Source organism: Falco punctatus (genome assembly GCF_963210335.1).
Source record: "Falco punctatus genome assembly, chromosome: 7".
Classification (NCBI taxonomy): domain Eukaryota; kingdom Metazoa; phylum Chordata; class Aves; order Falconiformes; family Falconidae; genus Falco; species Falco punctatus.
Window position 1 is genome coordinate 35,623,465 of NC_137587.1, and position 22,413 is coordinate 35,645,877.

Below are 22,413 nucleotides of genomic sequence, written 5' to 3' on the forward strand. Positions count from 1 at the left end.
AAAATCAATAGACTTCAAGATGGTTTAGTGATGGACTTGGCAGCCCTGGATTAATGGTTGGACTTGATGATCTCAAAGGTCTTTTCCTACCTAAATGAGTCTATGATTGTGTGATTCCATAAGGCAATCTAAAGCTTAGCCTGTCTTTTTTATCTAATTACTTACACTGAAATATATTTCAATCTTTCATGTCATTGAAAGCTATAGGATCAGTGAATGACATTTCTTCTACATACCTGCCACTTGAAATAAAGTCGAGCAACAAAGAACAAAGAATATATTCAGGAGAAAAGCAGAAGAGAATCTAAGCAAATATGGAAAAAAACTTATACTGTGTGCTGCATAGGAATGTAAACTAGAATCAGTCGTAACTCCTCCATCCTTTCAACATCCTTTCAATGCTGTACCTATAGCATTGAAAAAATCCTTGCTTCAGGAGACCGAAGATTAATGTAAACCTGATAAAGGAGAGAGAATATATACATACCAGCAATTAAGAAAGGTGGGTGTACTACCCAGATAACTGTGCCATCAACAATGAAATGCATTTTGTCTGTCTTATAAGAACTAATCCATCAGAAAAAAATATTAAGTGGTAGTAGGCAGCAGTGGATTTTGCAGCTTCTTTCACATCTTTCAGTTTTATACACGTTAATAACAATTATTACAGGCTTGGCTGTGGCAAGCATCTAGAGTACTATAATAAACAGATCTGCTGTTATTCCCCTAGTTCAGAAAACATAGCGCAACTGAATGATGAGAGACTACAGACTGACATGAAGAAATGAAACATTTTTATGGACATCAGAAAGTTAGAAAGAAAGCATAACTTCACAAAACATCACTTATTAGTTACCTGTCCCAGAGAGTAGGTGAAGATTTTGCGAGCCTGCCCTGGAGAATTCTAGGTTGCCATAGGCAGGTTGGCACCCAGGAATTTCGTACCCTGTAGCATGAATAGAGGATAAACCATGGCTAGGTATGGCTCATAAGACATACGAGTGATAACCTAGCTAGTTTTGCTGCATATAAGTAGACTATGGCATAATTTGGTAGTAATTAGTATTCAGGATATCTTATTTTAAAGCAGTATTAAAACTACAAGACAAGGTGATGTTACAGTACACAAATCTAGTGATTTTCTTTTATGACTATTTTAGGTCAGAATAAGCAATTATAATTGACCTTATGAGGGCTGTAAATGGGTGCCACTCCATCTGCTTTACTGGAGAAGCATTTGGTCTTAAGATTTGTGAATCAAGCTCTTATATGTTTGCATTGTAAAAACATCATATTAAACAAATTTATGCTTCATTGAAAGAGGGTCAGCAAAATTCCTTCTGAGCACCATAGTGAGAACATGTTTAACAGCGCTAATTAAATCTGGGCTGAGGTTCAAGTTCCACATACCAGGTTCCATGCACATCTACCAGCAGCAGAACAATAGCTGCAAAATATTTGCTAGAAATGAAAAGCACAAAGAGAAGCAATCTGAACTAGCAATATAAGCTATAAATAACACACAGCAAAAGCAGATCCAGAGCCCAGGAGAAGGCCAACAAGGCAGGCAAATCAGCAATGAGATCTGTTGCCCAACATGAGCATCAAGCAATGCTGGTAAGATTCAAAACACACTGTTCAGTCCTTAGTCAAGCAAATTCTCACTCAAGCCAAGTTTTTTCCTGAGTAAAAACTGAGTAAGGACTACAGTATTTGGCCACACAGAATACAGTGTCTCTGTGTTCCTTTGCAGTATCAGAAATGCCACATAACATGCCTTGAAGGATAAATGCAATAAAAGATCCGTTTTTCCTGGCTGAAGCATATTCATATTTATCAGATTTTTTGCATAAGCTTTCCCTGTGGTCGGTGATCACTACAATGCAGAAAATCCTACGTTCCAGTATTCATCACCAGTTACCAGTGGGTACTTCAAAGTAGGGACCTTCTGGACTGTGAACAAATCTTTACATGGACGAAACATTTCAGGAGCAATAACTGTGCTACAGAGAGCAGCAGAGAATCTCAGTGTTTATGGGAAAGGAGAACTCTGCTGAGTCTCTTTCCACTGCTGTAAGTCCACCCTGGTATCAGTTTCATGTTAAGAACCACTGGCAGCAAGATGATGCTCTTTAAGGCACTCTGAGGAAAAGCACTAAGTGAATCCCAGCATGTTACTCCAGTTGTACCACTGAGTTGTTCGTTGAAAAAGGAACATTTAAGTGTCTTTTAACTTCTTCCATCCTGGACTTGGATTAAGTATGTGAAGACACCCAGGGACAACAGAAGAAATGAAATGGTGTGAGGTTTAAGTGTTGTCATCACATGTATTTACAGCAATATTAGTTTTAAAATCAAAGTGGAGGTGAGAATAAATCTCTGCAATCTGTAATACCTCAGTGTTGTTGGTTCTTCAGTGAACTGTCAATATTACTTTGGATTATGTATCTCTCACAGCTTTTCTGATGTTCTCAGACTGCAAATCTCATAATCAGTAGGTGTGTAGTTATTTCATACATACCAGACCTGCAGTACTTCACTATGTATTTTCGTTCTCAGCTATGGGTGTCAGGATAATAGTCCATTGTAGGAATACAGGTTTGAAAATGGTCCGTACCTGCTCTCCATTTTTAATCTGCATATTTTTAGGTACAAAATTGTAAACTGCTCCAAAAAATCAGATCTTTGAAATCTTAACTTTGAAAAAAAAATTAAAAAAAAATAATCAGTGAATTCAGCCACAGATTATTCCAGAACCAGTGGAGATTTTTCAAACCAGTATATATTTTTTGCATATTTGCCCACACTTCACTGATAAACCCTTCATAGTAGTTTTTTTAATGAAATAACAAAACGTGAAAATTCTGAGATGGATGAAATGAAAATATTGGGTTTTTCAAGGCTACAAATTTAATGAAGTGGGGGCTCTTGGAGCAAAGAAGCCATTTGAGCAGGGAGAAATCTCTGCTGTCTTGAGATCCATTACTAGCCCTCTGCCGTGTAGTCTTAATCTAACCTGTCTCGTACCTTTTACTGATATGTAGCAAATAGCTTTGCTGTAGATAATCTTGACAAAACATTTTCAGGCTGTGAGGCTGTGAGATGTTTTGACAGAGGGGAAGGGTCTGAATTCCACTTTAGCTGTTTGCTCAGTTTTTTTCCTGACATCTTTTCCATAGTACGTCCCATGTAATTGCTCCATAAATGAGCTAATGCAGAGAAAAGCTCTCTGCTGTAAATGTGGTGGGTCTTTCAAAAGTTCCCCAAAGGGATTTAATAACATCCTGTCTCAGATAATCAGTGTCAGTTGTAGTCAGTCTAATCACATTCTCATGTGCAAAGTTGAAAAATAATTAGTAACTGTAAGATTTATTTATTTGCCTGATATACAAACACAAAAATTAATTTTTCAGCTTCTGCAATTTACATGGGATATTATTTTATCACTGAAAAATTAGAAATCAGAAAAACATACATACATTTTTGTCTAAAGCAACTGTAATTTTAAAAGGAACAAAATGGAAAAAGCTCCCAGTTGTTACTGTGTTGTTTCCTTTCTGAAACAACGGTTGTAAGAAACTTGTAAGTATCGAAAATAATAAACAAGCTTATTTAAAAAGAATATTGTATAGTCACGGTATACAATTAGTAGTTCACTACAAGAAAAAATACTAGTCCCTAAAACCTGATGATAAAGTGTTTCAGATCATAAAATTTTGAGATTTATTATTTTGCCAAAGCATGGTAATGTAACTCATTTTCCTCTTTCTGCAGAGCTTCCCTTATCCCTCACTGATGTGATTGAGACCGACTCGTGTCAAGTGAGTTTCGAATTTAGGCATATTGTTGTAATAGTCTGTGTTTCCTTGTCTTGTCCTAGAACATGCAGTGTGTTACTTCAGATATTGTCTGTGGCTCATCTGACAATAATCACAGAGGATGCTTACAGACCTATAGCCAATTTGAAAAAAAAAAAAAAAAAGTAGAAAAGGTGGATTTCTCAGTGAAACATGATCAACACTTTATTTCACTGTCTAGAGATGAGCAAGTAACAATTCATCACTTTTGATGGCAGATGGTGATTGATCCACTGTGCCTGGAGCAGAGTCATACAGGTCTGTTTAAGAAATACTGTTAGGAGAAAAGTAAACACCACGCCCCTTATTCTCCCCTCTCCAATATTTCATAGGTGAGTAAAATTTATGGCATCTGATATATACAAAGATCCCTGGTTCACATACTACTCATCAAACCCACTGCTTTTTTATGGTAGCTGCTGGAACATTCCCCCATGTCTAACGGAGCCAATGCCAGCTGGCACCAAGATGGACTTGCCACTGGCCAAGGCTGAGCCCATCAGCAATGGCGGCAGTGCCTCTGGAAGAACATAGCTAAGAGGGAAAAAAGTTGCTGCACAACTACAACTGCAGCTGGAGAGAGGAGTGAGACTATGTGAGCAACAACTCTGCAGACACCAGGGTCAGGGCAGAAGGCAGGGAGGAGATGTTCCAGGAGCCGGAGCAGAGATTCCCCTGCAGCCCATGTTGAAGACCATGGTGAGGCAGGCTGTCCCCCTGCAGCCTGTGGAGGCTGATGGTGGAGCAGACATCCACCTGCAGCTCATGGAGGTTAATGGTGGAGCAGATATTCACCTGAAGCCTGCAGAGGACCCCCCACACTGAAGCAGATGAATACACCCAAAGGAGGTTGTGAGTTCATGGGGAGCCCACACTGGAGCAGGCTCCTGGCAGGACCTGTGGACCCATGGGGAGAGGAGCCCAGGCCAGAGCAGGTTTGCTGGTGGGGCTTGTGGCCCCACAGGAGACCTGTGCTGAAGCAATCTGTTCCTGAAGGATTGCACCCTGTGGGAGGGACCCAGGCTGGAGCAGTTTGTGAAGAACTGCAGTCTATGGAAAGGTTTTATGTTGAAGAAGTTTGTGGAGGACTGTTTCCCATGGGAGGGACTCCATGCTGGAGCAGGGGAAGAGTGTGAGTAGCCCTCCCCCTGAAGAGGAAGGAGCAGCCCAAACAACATGATGAACTGACCACAGCCCCCATTCCCCAGCCCCCTGAGCTGCTGGCAAGGAGGAGGTAAGAAAAACAGGAGTGAAGTTAAGCCTGGGATGAAGGCAGGGAGGTGGTTTTAAGGTTTTATTTCTCATTATCATACTCTGATTTGATTGGTAATAAATTAAACTAATTTTTCCACAATTGGAGTCTGTTTTGCCCATGATGATAATTGTGAGTGATGTCCCTGTCCTAATCTTGACCCACCAGTCTTTCATTATCCTTTCCCCTGTCCAGCTGGGCAGGGAAGTGATAGAGTGGCTTTGGTGGGCACCTGGCATCCAGTAGGATACACATGGTTAATTTACAAATGCCAGTGCAAATCTGAATGATTTTTCTGAAATGTATTTTTCAGAAGTTGGGGAATTTAATGGTTGCTTCAATTGTGAGTAGAGGAGAGGACTTAGTGAACAGACTTCAGCAATCTCTAAGCAAAAGCCACCCCAAATCTTGCATCTGTAAAAGGGAGAATGATTTTCTGTAGAAAGGATGTGTTCTGGTATGATTTTAGCTTAAACTCAGTGCTGTTTAAGACCTAAAGGAGATTTGAAAGTCACCCTTAAACTGGGTTGTGCTATTATGATTTTTGTACTTGCCCAATTTAGCCCTATTTTACCCCAATATGAAGAAGTTAAGCACAAGAACAGCTATTTTTGCTTCTGTTAACACTGTGCAGCTATTTCAAGGGCATGCTTTTATAAACACTAATAACCCCAGATGAAACATTGACAGAGCAAGCTGGAAAAACCACAGGGACACCTTGGAACTTACCGTCACGACTCTACCTCCACATTCCATTCTCATTGAAGAGGCACGTGGCAGTGATGCTGATTTAGCATCACAGACTTGCAAGATGCTGTCAGCTGCACTTGCTACATATTCTCCAACTACTTCTGCCAGTGTAGGTAACTGGCTGTCATCTCCACAGAACAAAGGCTGGAGCTAATGTCAAACAATCCATTTTCTGTGAGGGGGAGGCAGTTCTATTCCTGGAGTTACCCAGATCTATGGCCACAGCATTAAATAATGTAAAACTGCTGCAGGGATTGCAACAATATATCTTAATGAATATTTTAAATATAATTCCCTGATTGAAAAACAGGGTCCTATAGAACAATGCATCCTCCCAATTGTAGCAACCTGCATCAGATCGGAATAGTATCTCCACAGCGCAGACACAGATGCTAACAGAGTACCTGGGAATATAAGAAGGCTGCAAATATCCATTGAGCAGAAAAGGGAGGAAGATGAGGACGCTTGTTACCAGCGAAGATAATACCTGTTTTCTGACAATATAGGAACACAGAGATGTTGCTCTGCCAGCTCAGCTAAACACATTTCAGGGTTTTTCACTGGCAAAAAGACTGCTGGCTTAGGCTAACCTCTCAATATCTTTCTGATCAGGCACAAAAATCCACCCTTTGTCCTTGTCCTTTCTTGTCTTTTTTTTTTTGCCCCACTAGTCTAACAGACTTCTGCCATAGCTTCCCTTCACCTCCAGCTTTGCCCAGCTGTGCAATCCCCATCTGCTGTTTCTGCTGTGGCCACTGGCTTCTCTTTGTGCATCAGCTGCTGCAATGCTGGAGGTGAAAGATGGCTTCCATGAACCCTCTTCGGAAGCCAGACACTACAGCAAGCCTCATCTGTCAGGAAGAGTTAAGGAGGAAGCCTTGTTCTGTCTTCAAACTCTGGAATCAAGTTTACTTAACTGAAATTGAACCTATGTGAGATCTAGTTGCCAAACTAATGTCCTTCATAAACAGCTATGGTTTTGTGTTTTTTTTTCAGGTGCTTTTGAAGTGTGCCACTTTGAATGTTTATAAAAATCACAGAATGGTTTGGGTTGGAAGGGACCTTAAAGCTTATTCAGTTTCAGCCCCCCTACTATGGGCACGGACACCTGCCACTAGACCAGGTTGCTCAAAGCCCCATTCAACCTGGCCTTGAGCACTTCCAGGGATGGGGTATCCACAGCTGCTCTGGGAAACCTGTGCCAGTGTCTCACCACCCTCACAGTAAAGAATTTCTTCCTTATATCTAATCTAAATCTACCCTCTTTCAGTTTAAAGCCATTTCTCTTGTCCTATCACTATGTGCCCTTGGAAAAAGTCCCTCTCCAGCTTTCTTCAGGCCCCCTTTAGGTACTGGAAGGCTGCTGTAAGGTCTTGCTGGTGCCTTGCCTTCTCTTCTCTTCTCACCTCCTTATTTTGCATGTCCCTTAGCATAGTTTCCAGGAGGATCTGCTCCATGATCTTGCTGGGCACCAAGGTGAGACTGACCAGCCTGTAGTTCCCAGAGTCTTCTGTTTTTTTCCTTTATGAAAACGGGGGTTATATTTCCCCTTTTCCAGTCAGTGGGAACTTTACTGGACTGCCATGACTTCTCAAATATGATGGATAATGGCTTAGCTACTCCACCTGCCAGTTCCCTCAGGACATGTGGGTGCACCTCATCAGGTCCCATGGACTTGTGCACCTCCAGGTTTCTTAGATTGTCTCAGACTTGATCTTCTCCTACTGCAGATGGTTGGTTCTTCATTCTCCCAGTCTCTGCCTTTGTCTTCTGTGACTTGGGCAGTGTAGCTGGAGCACTTGCTGGTGAAGACCAAGCAATTGAAAGTCATTGAGTACCTCTTGCTTCTCCATATCCCAGGTAACCAGGTCTCCTGTTTCCTTCTGGAGAGAGATCATATTTTCCTTAGTCTTCCTTTTATCGCAAAAGTACCTACAGAAGATTTTCTTGTTGCCCTTGATGTTCCTGGCCAGATTTAATTCTGCCCAGGGCTTTAGCTTTCCTAACCTGATACTTGGCTGCTCAGACAATTTCTCTGTATTCCTCCCAGGCTACCTGTCCTTGCTTCCACCCTCTGTAGGCTTCCTTTTTGTGTTTGAGTTTGCCCAGGAGTTCCTTGTTCACCCATGCAGGCCTCCTGGTGTTTTTGCCTGACTTCCTCTCTGTTGGCAGGCACGGCTCCTGAGCTTGGAGGAGGTGATTCTTGAATATTAACCAGCTTTCTTGAGTCCCTCTTCCCTCTAGGGCTTTATCCCATGGTATTCTACCAAGAAGATTCTTGAAAAGACTGAAGTCTGTTCTGAAGTCCAGGGTAGTGAGCTTGCTGTGCACCCTCCTCACTGCCCTAAGGATCTTGAACTCCACCATTTTGTGGTCACTGCAGCCAAGGCTGCCCTTAAGCTTCACATTCCCCACCAGCCCCTCCTTGTTTGCGAGAACAAGGTCCAGCATGACACCTCTCCCCATTGGCTCCTGTATCACTTGGAGAAGGAATTTATCATCAACGCATTCCAACTGGACTGCTTATGCCCTGCTGTGTTGTCTATCCAACAGATATGGAGTGGTTGAAGTCCCCCATGAGGACCAGGGCTTGTGAATGTGAGGCTGCTCCTATCTGTCTACAGAGGGCTTCATCAGCCCAATTTCCTGGTTGGGTGGCCTGTAGTAGACCTCCACTATAATGTCACCTGTGTATGTCTTCCCTATGATCCTGACCCATAAGCTCTTCCTTGGCTCCTCATCCATCCCCATATGGAGCTCTGTGCACTCCAGCTGGTCACTGACATAGAGGGCAACACCCCCTTCTCATCTTCCCTACCTGTCCTTCCTAAGGAGCCTGTATCCTTCCATCCCAATGCTCCAGTCATAGGAGCCATCCCAGCACATCTCCATGATGCCAGTAGGATCATAGCCGTGCAACCCTGTGCATGTCTCTTAACTCCTCTTGTTTATTCCCCATGCTATGCACGTTTGCATAAGGGCCTCTAAGTTGGGCTCCTGACGAAGCTGATTTACTGGCTGGAGTGGCTGGAATTCCTTTGTGCTGCTCTTCAGATGCTCTCCTGCTGACCTGTGATCCCTCTATCAGGCTCTGGGCAATTCTTGTTGACATTGACATAAAATTAGTAGGAGTGGGATGGATTGAGGTTCCTCTCCCCTGGTGACTTCTGTTTAAAGCCCTCTTCGCCAGCTTGGCAAGCCTATGCTTGTTAGAGCAAAAATTCTTGTCACTCTGGAAGGCTTCTTGGAGTATTTTAGGTCCTAGCTCCAAAGCAGTCAAGTTGGGAGCTTCTTAAATGAAAAAAAATGATGGGCTGTTTTTTTTGCTATGAGTAAAACAATGTTTTTTCCTTGGTTGTATTTTCAGATATGTCTGAGGCATTTTAATGTAAAAATATGGCATGAAACAGTCCAATGGATATAGTTAACATTTTGCAAAACATTAAGCAATTTTTAAGTGGAAAATTTTTGGTGAACTCAACAATCAATAATTCTACCAGGTCATCATATCTACCTTAGTTAGCTATTTATCTATCTGTTTTTATGAAACCATGCGGGCAGCCTTTTGTGGAGTAGATGTGTATGTATATGCACACACACGTATGTGTATGTACATACTTCAAATCAACTACTTTCATAAAATGTATGTGGCAAATAGTATATAAAGCCCTTAGAGTTAAACATTCATGCTCAGACTATAAATATGTGAATGAGTAATTATCACTGTATTAGGCATGTTGACAGAGCATTTGTGGTAGGATTGGAGCTACTTGCAAGGTTTGATTTTGTTTGTTGATGCCTTCAAATACTTGTGTAGCCAAAACACAAATTATGTTTCATTCAGGCACAAGGCAGTTGGTTCAGTACAGGTGTATCAACAAACTGTAAGGTTTTGTGACTAAATGAATTAATGAACTCTGTTCTCCAAATACTAAGATGCCATACCCTCTGTGAAAAATGGCACAGGAGATGACATGAGCTAATCTGCTTTACATAAATTTCTAATAATTAAAAACTGGTTTAAGCTCTCAAAAGAATCTGTGGAAACAGGCCATGTTTTTCCAAACTTCTGCTAACTTTGTTGCATGAACTGGGTATCCTAGTTTGCATATGAATATCCACCATTGGCTTGAATCTAGTTATGTAGTACAAAAAAATCCAAGACTGCATGAAACTTCACAAGCTTGGCGATCACTTCTTTAGTATCACTGTGGCATTTTTTTTGTGGCTATATGACCATATTTTGTCAGACTTTAAATGCATGAAATACACTAACTGATCTGAAATTTAACAGCTGGCTGAGTACAATTTTACTGATGATTAGATTTGGGGGAAGAGAAACAGGTGCAGAAACACTCCCTCCTGCAACTACAGAAAAACATGATAGGAATTAGTCATTCAGTATCTGCATGGAAATAATCATAAATTGTTAGTAATATTTCATTTTGAGTCTCCTACTTGGGAAGCTGATCATCTGCATATTGTGACAAGCATTAGTTACCTTTACTGTCTTGCAGCTTATGAACTATTGCTATAGAACAAAAACAGTCACACTTTTCAGGGTTATAGATCATCTTTGCAATATAATTCAATGACAGGGCATAGCCTGTATACTGCTTAAATGCATTTTGTTATTTCCCGTGGGAAGCAATAGCCAGGAACGCATTGTAAAGGTGTGAAAATATACCTTTTGTCTGTAGATATTTGCCATTGGAACTTTACTTCCTTAGATGTTTTACACCTCATGAAGTTTCAGTATTAGTAATGGTTCTCCAACGCTGTCATTTTGATGATGATTTTTTGTATAATGGCAGAACTCACTTTTCATGAGGAATGGTTTTCCACACAGAGGAAAAATATCAGACTGACCTAAGGATTGCCCTTTCCTCTATTTCCCGTGGTTCTTTCCTTCAACTAGCTGAATAAGTGTTGGTTCTAATGTAATTAGGCCATCGCAAATAATTTCCCCCTTGCTTTTTCGCTGGCATAAACACTTTGCTCCAGCGTCCCAGCAGCAGATCCATTTTCCAAGCTTTTTTACGGCTTGACTTCAGGCAATCTTTACAAAGCTCCAGCTGCTGTGTCTGAGTGCACTTAAAGTTGTGTTTCAACATGGAGAACATTATGGTATAGGTATCTGGCCAAAAAGACTTCTGTGTCTAGAATTGAATTTTTATCAATCTCAGAGGCAAATTTGGAAAGATGTTTTGGTTTCCTAACATGAAATATTAGAATGCTTAAGGTATCAGCTGTGTAAACTAGCAATACATTAAAAGATAGCTTCTAAGTCCTTTATTGCCAGTGTAATTCTCCTTTTTTCCCATTTTTCCACAGTCTTCCTTGGAACCTCTGCATTTGGGAGCTTTGGACAATCCTGACTCACTTTGTCATCTAGGAATAGACTATGTAAGAGGACTTTTCTAAATATATGGATATATTTACTGCAGACATCAACTGTGCTTGTATTTCTGTTTCATACCTTTTCCAAAAACTGCTATGATATTTTTAAGTAGGGATGTGAATCTGTGAATAAAATCATACTGAATATAGAGTAGGACTAACTTTACTGAGAAAAGCAGCTCTTTTGTGCAAAGATTTGCCTGTGCTTGAATAGTTCCAGTAATCCATGCTGGTGCCTCCAGAGAATCTGAAAGAACTAGTAATTACAAGACATACCTTTACAATTGTACACATTTTACATGGTAAGTAGTAGAAAGCTAACACTTAAGACTGAAGTATACTCCTTTTACCCCAAAGAGATATCTTAAATTATATCTGATAGCTCAATAACTTTCATTTATTCACTGAATACATAGGCAAAAGATCTGTTTTCTAAGTAGCTCCAGTAAACTATCATGTTAGGCATTTCAGCAAGAAAGGGAAAGGGAAGTGCTGGCGTGCCAGGAAAGGGGCAGTGATGTCTCTCTGGGAATGCTATGCAGAATCCCAACCACTCATTTTTGAGAGAGATTCAGTCTCAAATTAATGCACGGAAAAGCCTTTTTTTCTGATATTTAAGAGGCATCTTAGGAAAAAAATTCAAAATTAAAGCTATTCTAGATTGGTTCAAGAAAAGAAAGACTGAGTGGAGATACAGCTGTCATTTTAAACATAACTGCGGAAAACATAGTGGGGAAAAATTATTTCCCCTAAAGAAAAGCAATGGCATAACAAGAAAGTGAACAACACTGATCATGGTTACATTTTCTTATGGAAATTAGAAGACTTCTGATTACTGAACAACATACTTCTGGAGCAGCCTTTCAGTAAGAGCGGCAGATAGAAAACCACATAGAAGACTCAATAACATCTAAGAAACCTGGAGGTGCACAAGTCCACGGGACCTGATGAGGTGCACCCACATGTCCTGAGGGAACTGGCAGGTGAAGTGGCTAAGCCACTATCCATCATATTTGAGAAGTCATGGCAGTCCGGTGAAGTTCCCACTGACTGGAAAAGGGGAAATATAACCCCCGTTTTCATAAAGGAAAAAAAACAGAAGACTCTGGGAACTACAGGCTGGTCAGTCTCACCTTGGTGCCCAGCAAGATCATGGAGCAGATCCTCCTGGAAACTATGCTAAGGGACATGCAAAATAAGGAGGTGGTTGGTGACAGCCAAGATGGCTTTATGAAGGGCAAGTTGGGCCTGACACATTTGGTGGCCTTCTACAATGGGGTTACAGCACTGGTGGATAAGGGAAGAGCAATTGATGCCATCTACTGGACTTGTGCAAAGCATTTGACGCTGTCCCGCATGACATCCTTGTCTCTAAATTGGAGAGACATGGATCTGATGGATGGATGGGTCAGTGAATAAGGAATTGGCTGGATGGCTGCACTCAAAGAGTTGCAGTTAATGGCTTGATGTCCAAGTGGTGCTCACAAGACATCAGTGATGAGTGGTGTTCCTCAGGGGCTGGCATTGGGACTGGCACTGTTTAACATCTTTGCCAGCTGCACGGACAGTAGGATTGTGTGCATCCTTGGCAAGTTTGGCAATGGCACCAAGCTGTGTGATGTGGTCATCACGCTGGAGGGAAGGGATGCCGTCCAGAGGGACTATGGCTTGAGAGGTGGGCCCATGCAAACCTCATGAAGTTCAACAAAGCCAAATGCAAGACCCAGCACATGGGTTGGGGAAATACCAATCAGAAATACAGGCTGGGCAGAGAATGGAATGAAAGCAACCCTGAGACTGACAAGGACTTGGGAGCACTGGGTAACAAAAAGCTCGACACGGCCTGGCAATGTGCGTTTGCAGCCCAGAAAGACAACTGCATCTTTAGCTGCATCAAAAGAAACGTGACCAGCAGGCTGAGGGAGGCAATTCACTCCGTCTACTCTGCTCTCATGAGACCCCACCAGGAGTGCTACCTTCAGCTCTGGGGACCCCAACATAAGAAGGATATGGACCTCCTGGAGTGAGTCCCAATGAGGCCACAACGATGATCAGGGGGCTGGAGAACCTCCCTTATGAAGACAGACTGAGAGAGTTGGCTGGGGTTGTTCAGCCTGGAGAAGAGAAGGCTCCAGGGAAGACCTTACAGCAGCCTTCCAGTACCTAAAGGGGCCCTACATAAATGCTGGAGAGGGTCTTTTTCCAAGGGCACGTAGTGATAGGACAAGAGAAATGGCTTTAAACTGAAAGAGGGTAGATTTAGATTAGATATAAGGAAGAAATTCTTTACTGTGAGGGTGGCGAGACACTGGCACAGGTTTTCCAGAGAAGCTGTGGATGCCCCATCCCTGGCAGTGCTCAGGGCCAGGCTGGATGGGGCTTTGAGCAACCTGGTCTAGTGGAAGGTGTCCCTGCCCATGGCAGGGCGTTGGAACTGAGTGAGCTTTAAGGTCCCCTCCAACCCAAAGCATTCTGTGATCCTATGGAGTACAGAATATATAGAATATAATATAGTGCCTGTAACTGCAGGTAACTGTTCCAAAATGTCCAGGTTCATAAATGTCTTTTTCCTTTAATTATTTTTTCACAATAATTCTATTGTCAATGGATTCATTCTAAGAATGGATCTCAGCCCTTCCAAATTGTAACCTCTTCAGTGTTCAGTGACATTCAACTAAATCGGTACTTGTGGGAGAACAGAACCAGGCACCAGCTCGGTACTGACCCGAGTCGGAAATGGAAGAGATCTCATTGAGAAAGCCAGTTCTACCTTTCAGAACTTGATGCAGCTAATTAATTTTTCATTTGATCTGTGCTAGCAATATATTTATGAGTCCAACACTTTCACGTGTTTACAATACAAATGCACTGCAACACAGTGGTTGTATTTTCAGTTGAGAATACTATGATTATGGAGATAATATCTAGAGAAGCATTCCCAGGAGATGCTTCCAGGCAGTTTAAATCAATAGAAATTATGAGTATCTTACATCTCTTCAGATTTTTGCTTCTGGTTTGTCTGTATAACCCTTATCTTTTACCCCTGAAGAACATGGGTGCTTTCACTGTGGATAGATTTCTGTTTCTTTTGCTGAGAAAATTAAGCACTGAGTGATCTGCTTCAGAAATCTGCTCACTGGAGAATTGGTAAATATGCATATAAACAACTTCCCTAGACTAAAATATGAGTTATTTTTGTGTTAGTTTGATAAGTTAGAAGAAGGAATTAATTAAAAAAAGAGAAACTAGATTGCAGTTCATAAGTGTTTTTTTTTCTGTTTGTCAGAAACTCAGTCGAGTCTTCATCTCCTGCCTGCCACCATAGATTTAGATTCCTTTTGCTAAATTGTGCTCTTAGTGAAGTAGTTACTCATCACTGACTGTACCTCTGATGAAATAATTCAGTGGAATTGCCTGGGCTGGTTGGCACGGAGTTTATCCCTTGTATATCCATACAGGTTCTCTCAGTCCATCTTGCACTCTGTGGGGCTATTTGAAACTGATTTTTTGAGTTTTATGTGTCTTCCATCATAAGGGAGAGTTTATGTTGTCTTAGGGCATGCTACATTTATTTCAAAGGCACTTATTTATGCTAGGCACTGTTACGTTGGACTCTCATGTATGTCAAATAAACAATATGGCTCCCAATGTAGAGAAAATCAGCTCACTTCTCTGTCACTTGACTTGCTCTCCTACCCTGTTCCCTTCTCATCCATTTAAAGTATGAGTTCATTGAGAGACAGGGAATCTCTTCAGGATTTTGGGAGAACAGCATGCAGTATAATGAATCTTTATTTCAGGGTGGGACTTCAAACGATATAGTCATGAGAAAACGTGAGGAAGATTATGGTGGGGTCACTTGAGAAATAAAAAAAAAAAATAGGCTAGAAAGAACAGTATCTGAGAGATGGCAGTCCTTGAAAGATATTAAAAACATTTCAATACTCTCAGATTTGTTTGGGGTTTCGATTTCAGATTAGCTCAAGGGAAGATGTGAAAATCACTTCATTATCCTGAAGACCACTTTAAACCAGACAAATATCAATAAAAAGTTGAATCCAGAATAATGCAGGAAATAGAGCAGGCTCAGAGGTAAAGAAAATGCAGCATTTCCACACCCTGCAGATGAGCACTGCCAAGGGAGATGGCAGTGCTGGGGTGAAGAAGCAGGCATGGGTCTCCTGCTTGGGCTGTGACTGCTGCTTCTGCAAGAGGCATGAGCAAGAGTGTTTAGCCCGCTCACAGAAGCCTTCCCTTTGGCAGTACCAGTGGCAGGTCTGGCTCTGCAAATCACATTCCATTTATTTCAGGGCTTGAATCGTGTACGAAACCTGATGTAAGGCCCATTCTAAGCTTTGAAAGTGCTTTGGGGAGGAAAAAAAAAAAAGTGCTGCAAAACAAAATTTCCAGGTGTGAGCAATCAGAGCACAATTAAATCTATTATGAATGGAATGAATTATCTCTTAAAAAAATATTAGCTGTTGTGGAACTTGTCTCATTTTGCAAGTTAAGAATGTATATGTTCAGGTGAGCCTTATTACTGCTTGGCTAACTCCTGTCGTGTGCTGCTTCGTATTTTCTTTTGCCAGAACTGGCTGTGTTGCAGAAAACAGACTCGGTCTTCATCCAGATGTACATCTGTGAGTCACGGGCACGAGACTGCTTTTATTCAGTATAGACAATGTCTAACTACGATAACAGCAAACTAATAGCTACTTTTAAAACTGGAGATATAAATGCAGTATGTATAATGGTGAGACTTTAATGACATGGAATACATCTCTCAAAGGGAGGGCACCGAGGATAAAAGCTGAGACTGTCTCTGAAGCAGTACTTGGCTGAAGTGCCGGTCCTGTTTTCAGGACACGAACACAGATTATCCTCTCTAACCAGCCTCACAGACACCTACATTTGTGATTCTGAAGTGCCCTGGGAGGCTGGACAGACACTCAGCTGCCTGGGGATGAGCAGCTGGGCTCCCCAGCACTGCCATGATTCCTCTGAGAGGCAGGAGGTACCGGTCCATGGAGAAGCTTGACCCATTCACAGTGCTCCAAATTCACCTAACCTACAGGGACTGGTAGTACAGAGGTAGCACAGAGCCCAGCAGCTGTGATCTCTTTTTCTAAGAACCCAGTGGTGACAATATCTACCCCACTTTTGGTGATTTGAGCAGGGAGCACTGATTTATTTCAATTTGAGAAACCTCAGTCCTGTTTCTACTTTTTCTCAGGATATATCCTTGCTAGGTGGCTATCAGCACAGACTTCCAGGCCTACCTTTGAAACCTGGCACTAAGTAAGCAGGAATACAAGTCATGAAACAAACAGGAAAGAATAAAAAAAAAAAAAACAAACAACAAAACCCCCAAAAAACCAATACCCACTCCCACCCAAAAAAACCCCAACCAAACAACAACCCCAAAATCAAACCACCACCACAATCAAACCACCACCAAAAAACCCCCAACAGTTCTGTAGCTCTTGTTTCCTTGACAATATGGTACAACTTTCTTTCTTCAGCTTTTTTAAGAGCTCAGAGCTCCTTATTCAGGTGGTCTGAAAGTCCCCTCTGGGCCCAGGGATCTCTTCCTAAGGCAATGCAGTGCCTGTGTTTTGTGCCCAGAAGATGATTTGGCTCAGATACCAGAAGAGCAAGCATATGTGACTTTAGGTGCAGAATGCTAATTAGGCTGTGCAAATAATTGAAATTTTAATACATTCCTTTGGATTTGGCTGCCAAGTGCAACTGATGGCTAATTGGGATTGAGGTTTGTAACAGTGTTAACTTGTTACGGTACAAAAATGGAAACCAGAAGGTCTGATCTGGTAGCTGATCCCCTCAAACAAAACAAAAATGTGTACAGGAAGCCAGGGAAGAAGAATTTCCAGTACGATAGTGGGGCCAAGACACATGGAAATCTGGTTCCTACTTGTGCAGGCTTTACTGGCCATAAGCAAGTAGAATCAAACCCTCATCTCATCCAAAGGATAACATTGTAATACCTCCCTAATGTGCACTGAGGCTCTGGGCCCATCCTGAAGGAGTCGGAAGAGTACCATGCGGCCCACGTAGCCAAATCTTTCAGGGATGCAGAGGTCAAGTGAGCCTGTTAATACCAGACTGCATTCCCTTCACTCTCATGTAATCCTGGATCCTCTAACTTCCCCCCAGTCCTTGCTAAAATGTGTCATCTCCTTTGCCAGCAGCATGCTATTGCTTAGTAGCCGAGTAATGGGTTTTGTCTCCTTGCAAAATACCAGCTTCAGGCTCCTGCCAGTTCCAGACCAGAGCTGCAGCCTCCTGGCTCCTACAAGCACAGAAGGTTTTGGATTAAACCACTATAGATTAAAGGGTTGTCTCTACGTAAAAGAACTACTTTGACTTTTGAACTAGAGAAAGCGTCATGCCTGATAAACACCACAACTCAGCTAATGAAAATGGCAGGGACTGGGTAAGCAGTCCTCCCCAGTCCTGATCAGCTAGGTGGTATTTGCAGAAGCTGATGACAAGAACATTATAGCCTGCAAGGGACCCCTGGATGAAAGAGGCAGTGTTTGTGGCAGAAAGAAGCACTATATGAGTTGAATGAACCCATGACCATGTTTAAGGTAGCACAGGTGTTCCTCAGTTATTAGATAGTTGATTAAGAACAGTATGGGTTTTCTTTTTGCTGTGACGTGTTCTTTTTCCTTTATAGAAAGAGAATTTTGGGAGCTGAAGGGCTGCCTCCCCTCAGCTTCATTGGTCTCGCTTGTACGTTGCTCATTCCTAACATCCCTGTGGTTTCCTCTGCGTAATGAGAACTGAGAGTATAAAATAAAGAGAGGATTAACTCTCCCATGCCCTTGCATTGCATATGTACATCACAAGATCACAGAAAGGACTGAAATTTCTGCTCTGTCTGAGCAGTAGCTATCATGCAGGGAGGGTGACAACCTTGACTATCACCAGAGGCTGCTCTGACTCACTGCTAACCATTGCAACTAGTGAACATCTGAGCTCTTGATATTAGAATTCAGAATTTTTTTACAACATACTTTTCCATATTTCTCTCCCTTTGAGCATAGCTAAACAGTGCATCTTGTTAGTTTTTTCAGCAGCTGCCAGTCACTTTATCTATCCATACTTTTTTGGAAAAAAGCTGCACTCTTCCATTGCTACTGGAAGGCTTAGGTTTGATCCTGGCAGCTCTTTTACACCTTTAGATGAGCAATCTTCTTGAATCCTCACAGGAGAATCCAGTTAAGGTTTTTATAGCTTGTTCTGACAGATTTTTTTCTTCATGAATACCTTTCTCCTTTGCAAAGTGTATTTCGGCATCGTCTCTGAACTTCCTACTGGCAACTACCTCTTTGCTGAGAAGTGACATCCTTTCACGGTCTAATGCCCGATATCTTGTTCCTGTCTTGTTTTCATGTAATCTACTTTCAACAGCTCCAGACATCTTGGCAGGAGGGCCGAAGCACACCCCCTATCTGTATTTCTTGGCCTTTTTTTCTGATAAGACTTAGAGTTCCTCTGCTCCCTACAGACCCTCAAATGAACATGGAAGTGGAATGCAAAATCCTACTCTTGTTCTCCCTTGCTGTGTTCAAGTGCAACAGAAACGGCAGTTCCTGCACTCCTGGGAATACAGACATGCTAAACTGTTTGGATAGCAAGAGGATGGAAGGATATCAGCTCAGCCTTGTCTTCTGCCTATATCACTGGCCAACGTCTGGGAGAGCTCCATGGGAGTCTAGTGATGAAGCTCTGCAATTTCTATTTCATAGATGTGTCTTAAAGGCACATTTTGATACTTTGGGATTATTTCCTGCCCTGGTGAAGTTAAAGTTGAAAAGCCAGTGGGAATCTGGGGGTGACTTTCTTTCTTCTCTGATTTCTTGTGAGCTCTCTGGCCAGACCTGTAGCCAAAGTTAATGCTTAACACTTACATCTCATAATATAACAAGAGCTTTATGCTTTGTTATTGTCTACTAATATATTAAGTATTTATACCCTGGGAGATCCATGAACTACTACTTTCTGTCTCCTGAAGACAGATCGAGGTAGATGTTACCTCATATTAATCAGAGCTGAGTTAGCAAAACCCCCAGATATTATAATGTTCTGATATTTGGCCCCTTTTCATTGTTTGTCTTTCTCAACATATTTCAGAAACATTTCAACCAAACCATTTCTCTTAAACAAGTAGACTGAGATAAGGCTACAAAAATGAGAAACTGAGGGAGAATAAGGAAAACACTAACATTGGCTGGTGATGTGTTCAGTTAGTTGTGTATTTCTGGTTTATAGCATGATTTAAGAAGAATTAGTACATTGAGTGTCAGTAGTAAGGATAGGAATAGCTCACTAAAACAAATGTGGATTTTACACACCTTGAAGAAAGCTGTGTGACCATTTCAACCTTTGCTAAATACTTCGTTAAGCATTATGGAAAATAAAAAAATTATTTCCATTTGTAAGGGGTTTACATCCTGGTGTGAAAAGGCCTCTCACTTCAGAGAAGTCTTGCTCTCTGATTAACTCCTACGGGTAGAATAAAAGTGTTAGCAGATTTTTCTGTCTTCACCTTACTGATGTTCAGTCTCAGGTTCTTTCCAGCTCTGCACTTTTTTAGAGGACAGTAATTTGCTGAAGGCATTCTTAGCAAGTTGATTTCAATCTGGTTACAATTAATGATATGTTCCATTTCCATTCCTCTCTTTCAAATGAGTTTGAATGATGTCAGTAAAAGCTAGAAAAAGGATTTAAAATAAGCTGAGGTCTCTCTAGATTTCTATAAATAAAAGGTTTGTTCTTTTATGGTAGGCAGCAATTTTTTATATGTATCCCAACACCATTCTGTTCATTTGGACCTGACAAGGCAAATGAACAATAGAAATGAAACAGGAAAGGTAGATGCAAATAAAATGCAGTTGTCTGGATTTATTGAGCCTGCTTGATGGTGTTGAAATTATTTTTTATTATTTTTATAGACATTCATTCTGTTCAGGCCTGCTAGTGTATGTCACACATACATAAATGAATAAAGAAACTAACCTTTCTTATGTGTTAATGAAAATGATGTACTCTGAAATTAGCGTGTCTACTGAAGCACAGAATAATACCCACTGAATGACTTGTTATTTTCTCTGTAAATTGAATATAAATATAAATATGACATATAATAGCTTTTAGTTAAGATAGACAGTCCCACTAATTCAGAAGGTGGAAACACATAGGTAGCCCTACTAAAGTCAAATTAGAAGCAGGCAGGTGAACGACCACAAGTACTGGGGAGGTACAACTCAGGCCAATATACTCTCAGCAGTGCACATGGCCACCAAATCATCACTCTGGTGGTAGCAATAGGCCATAGGAGTCCTTTCCTGAGGGGGCTTTGACTTGCAGGTTACCTGGTGCAGGTGGGCTATAGGTACTGAGCCCAAGAAAAGGAGGCTCATTTCCAGCACTGGCTCCCTCTAGCATTTGCTGAGGACTGTCTGTAAAGGTCTTGAGAGATACCACTAGGATTTGGGAAGAGAGGTGCCTGACACGGCTTCTGAGGAGGTTATCAGCAGCCTACATCTGTGCTGCTCCAGATGAACTGTGGTGGGGAAACGTCTGAGGAATACCCATTTAGAGAGACTGAAGCAGAAAGGTTAAAGGATGGGAGACAAGATACAGAACACACATCTCTTTCTCCGACAACTTGCTGGCTATTTATGCCACCTGCAGACCACAGCTGAGGTGTTTCTTGCCTGGGGCAGCTGTAGCCTTTCCGGCCCTCTGCAGCCTGGGGAAGGAGCAGCGAGTGAGCTCCTCCGTCACTCCATCCCTCCTAGAACAGAGATCTTTACCCTTGTGGAGCCTAACACACCCAGTGAAATTTAAAAAAAATCTAAACTGAAGGTTGCCTGCAGAGAAACTTTAGGCTGAAGGCTCAGCTCACAGGACTGATGTTATTGCACCTACAGCACCTTGCACCAGGTAAGCTTTTGGCTAATGACGTTTCATGTTATCTTAAAAATAAGGATTATGTTGTGGCTTTAGGTTTTGTTCTGCATCCAATTTAATACAGTGTGACTGGGAGTACTGAGAAAAATCCGAGTTAGAAATATTTTAAGTATCATCTGCAGCCTTGGAACAATAACTCTACAGTGAAACATCGTTGGTGTGACATACTCCAGTATGCTAATTCACATGTAGTTGTGTTAGAATGTGGGTGCTTAAGGTTAGGGTGATGTGCAGAACCCTGAGCAAAATCTGTGCTTTTGATACTGAAATGTTCATGGCAGACTGAAAATAATTCTCTTGAAGTAAATGTCAGACATGAAGGCTTTAATCAAGTAATGTACTTTACACCTCTTCTTCCTGTCCCCCCCCTGCTCCCCCATTTATGTGCTTTTTTCATTCATTATGGAAGCTATGTTTGTGTCACACAGTTGGTGAGGAAACCTCTGTATTTTACAAGATAGTTGCAGTGTTGGTGTTTATCTCCTGAGGCCCTGAAGCATTTGTGTGTATGTAAATGCTAAATAAGCTAGTGAAACGCTTTCAGATATGCACTGTAGCAAATGGGCTGCAGACACAGTCTTTGGGCCAAGTAAGCATTGGTGTGTTAGCCAAAATTGCTGCTATTACAAATGAATACAGTATGGTGTATTTACCTATTTTTCAACCATAGGAGTATTTTGTAATAATTAAGGCACAAATTGTGGCTGTTTCTGTATGATAGTCTAGCAGAGTATGCTTCATTCTTGTACTTCTCAAACCAGATACAGTATCACAGGCAGGATTTGCAGAATGCAAGAGGGGTGCTTCATTTTGCCATTCTCCATCATATGGGTGAACATAAGGCTTTGAAATTCCAGAACTAGGGTGAGGAAGGCAAATATTAGGACCCTAAATTGTGAACACCTTATGACCTGCTGTCTTAACACTAATGAGGCACAGCAATAAACCTGTTACTTGGTACTGCAGTCGATGTTAAAGGTAAATGGCTTATTGTGCTGATCTCCCTCTCCTTTATTGTTCAGGGGTAAAGAAGGATCTTTACCTGAAGGTGTATCAGATCTGCCTGTTGTTGTGTAGTGTGAATAGACTGTGGTCTATACAGTTCATCTGCCTCTGCTAGGTCATCTGCTCTCCAATGTTGTTTGGCCGTTG

The 22,413-nt window shown here is 41.6% G+C and overlaps 1 protein-coding gene across 4 annotated transcripts in view; it reads right to left on the bottom strand.

The window, feature by feature from the left end:
* BEGAIN (brain enriched guanylate kinase associated) overlaps positions 1 to 22,413 on the bottom strand; it is a 159,807-nt gene that overhangs the window by 74,441 nt on the left and 62,953 nt on the right. For 2 of the 4 annotated variants that reach the window (XM_080394560.1, XM_080394562.1), the window contains one exon: positions 857 to 946. The exons of the other annotated variants lie outside the window; for them this stretch is intronic. In XM_080394560.1, coding sequence (XP_080250686.1) covers positions 857 to 946 — 90 coding nt within the window. The remainder of the gene's footprint in view (positions 1 to 856; positions 947 to 22,413) is intronic. 4 annotated transcript variants of the gene reach the window in all.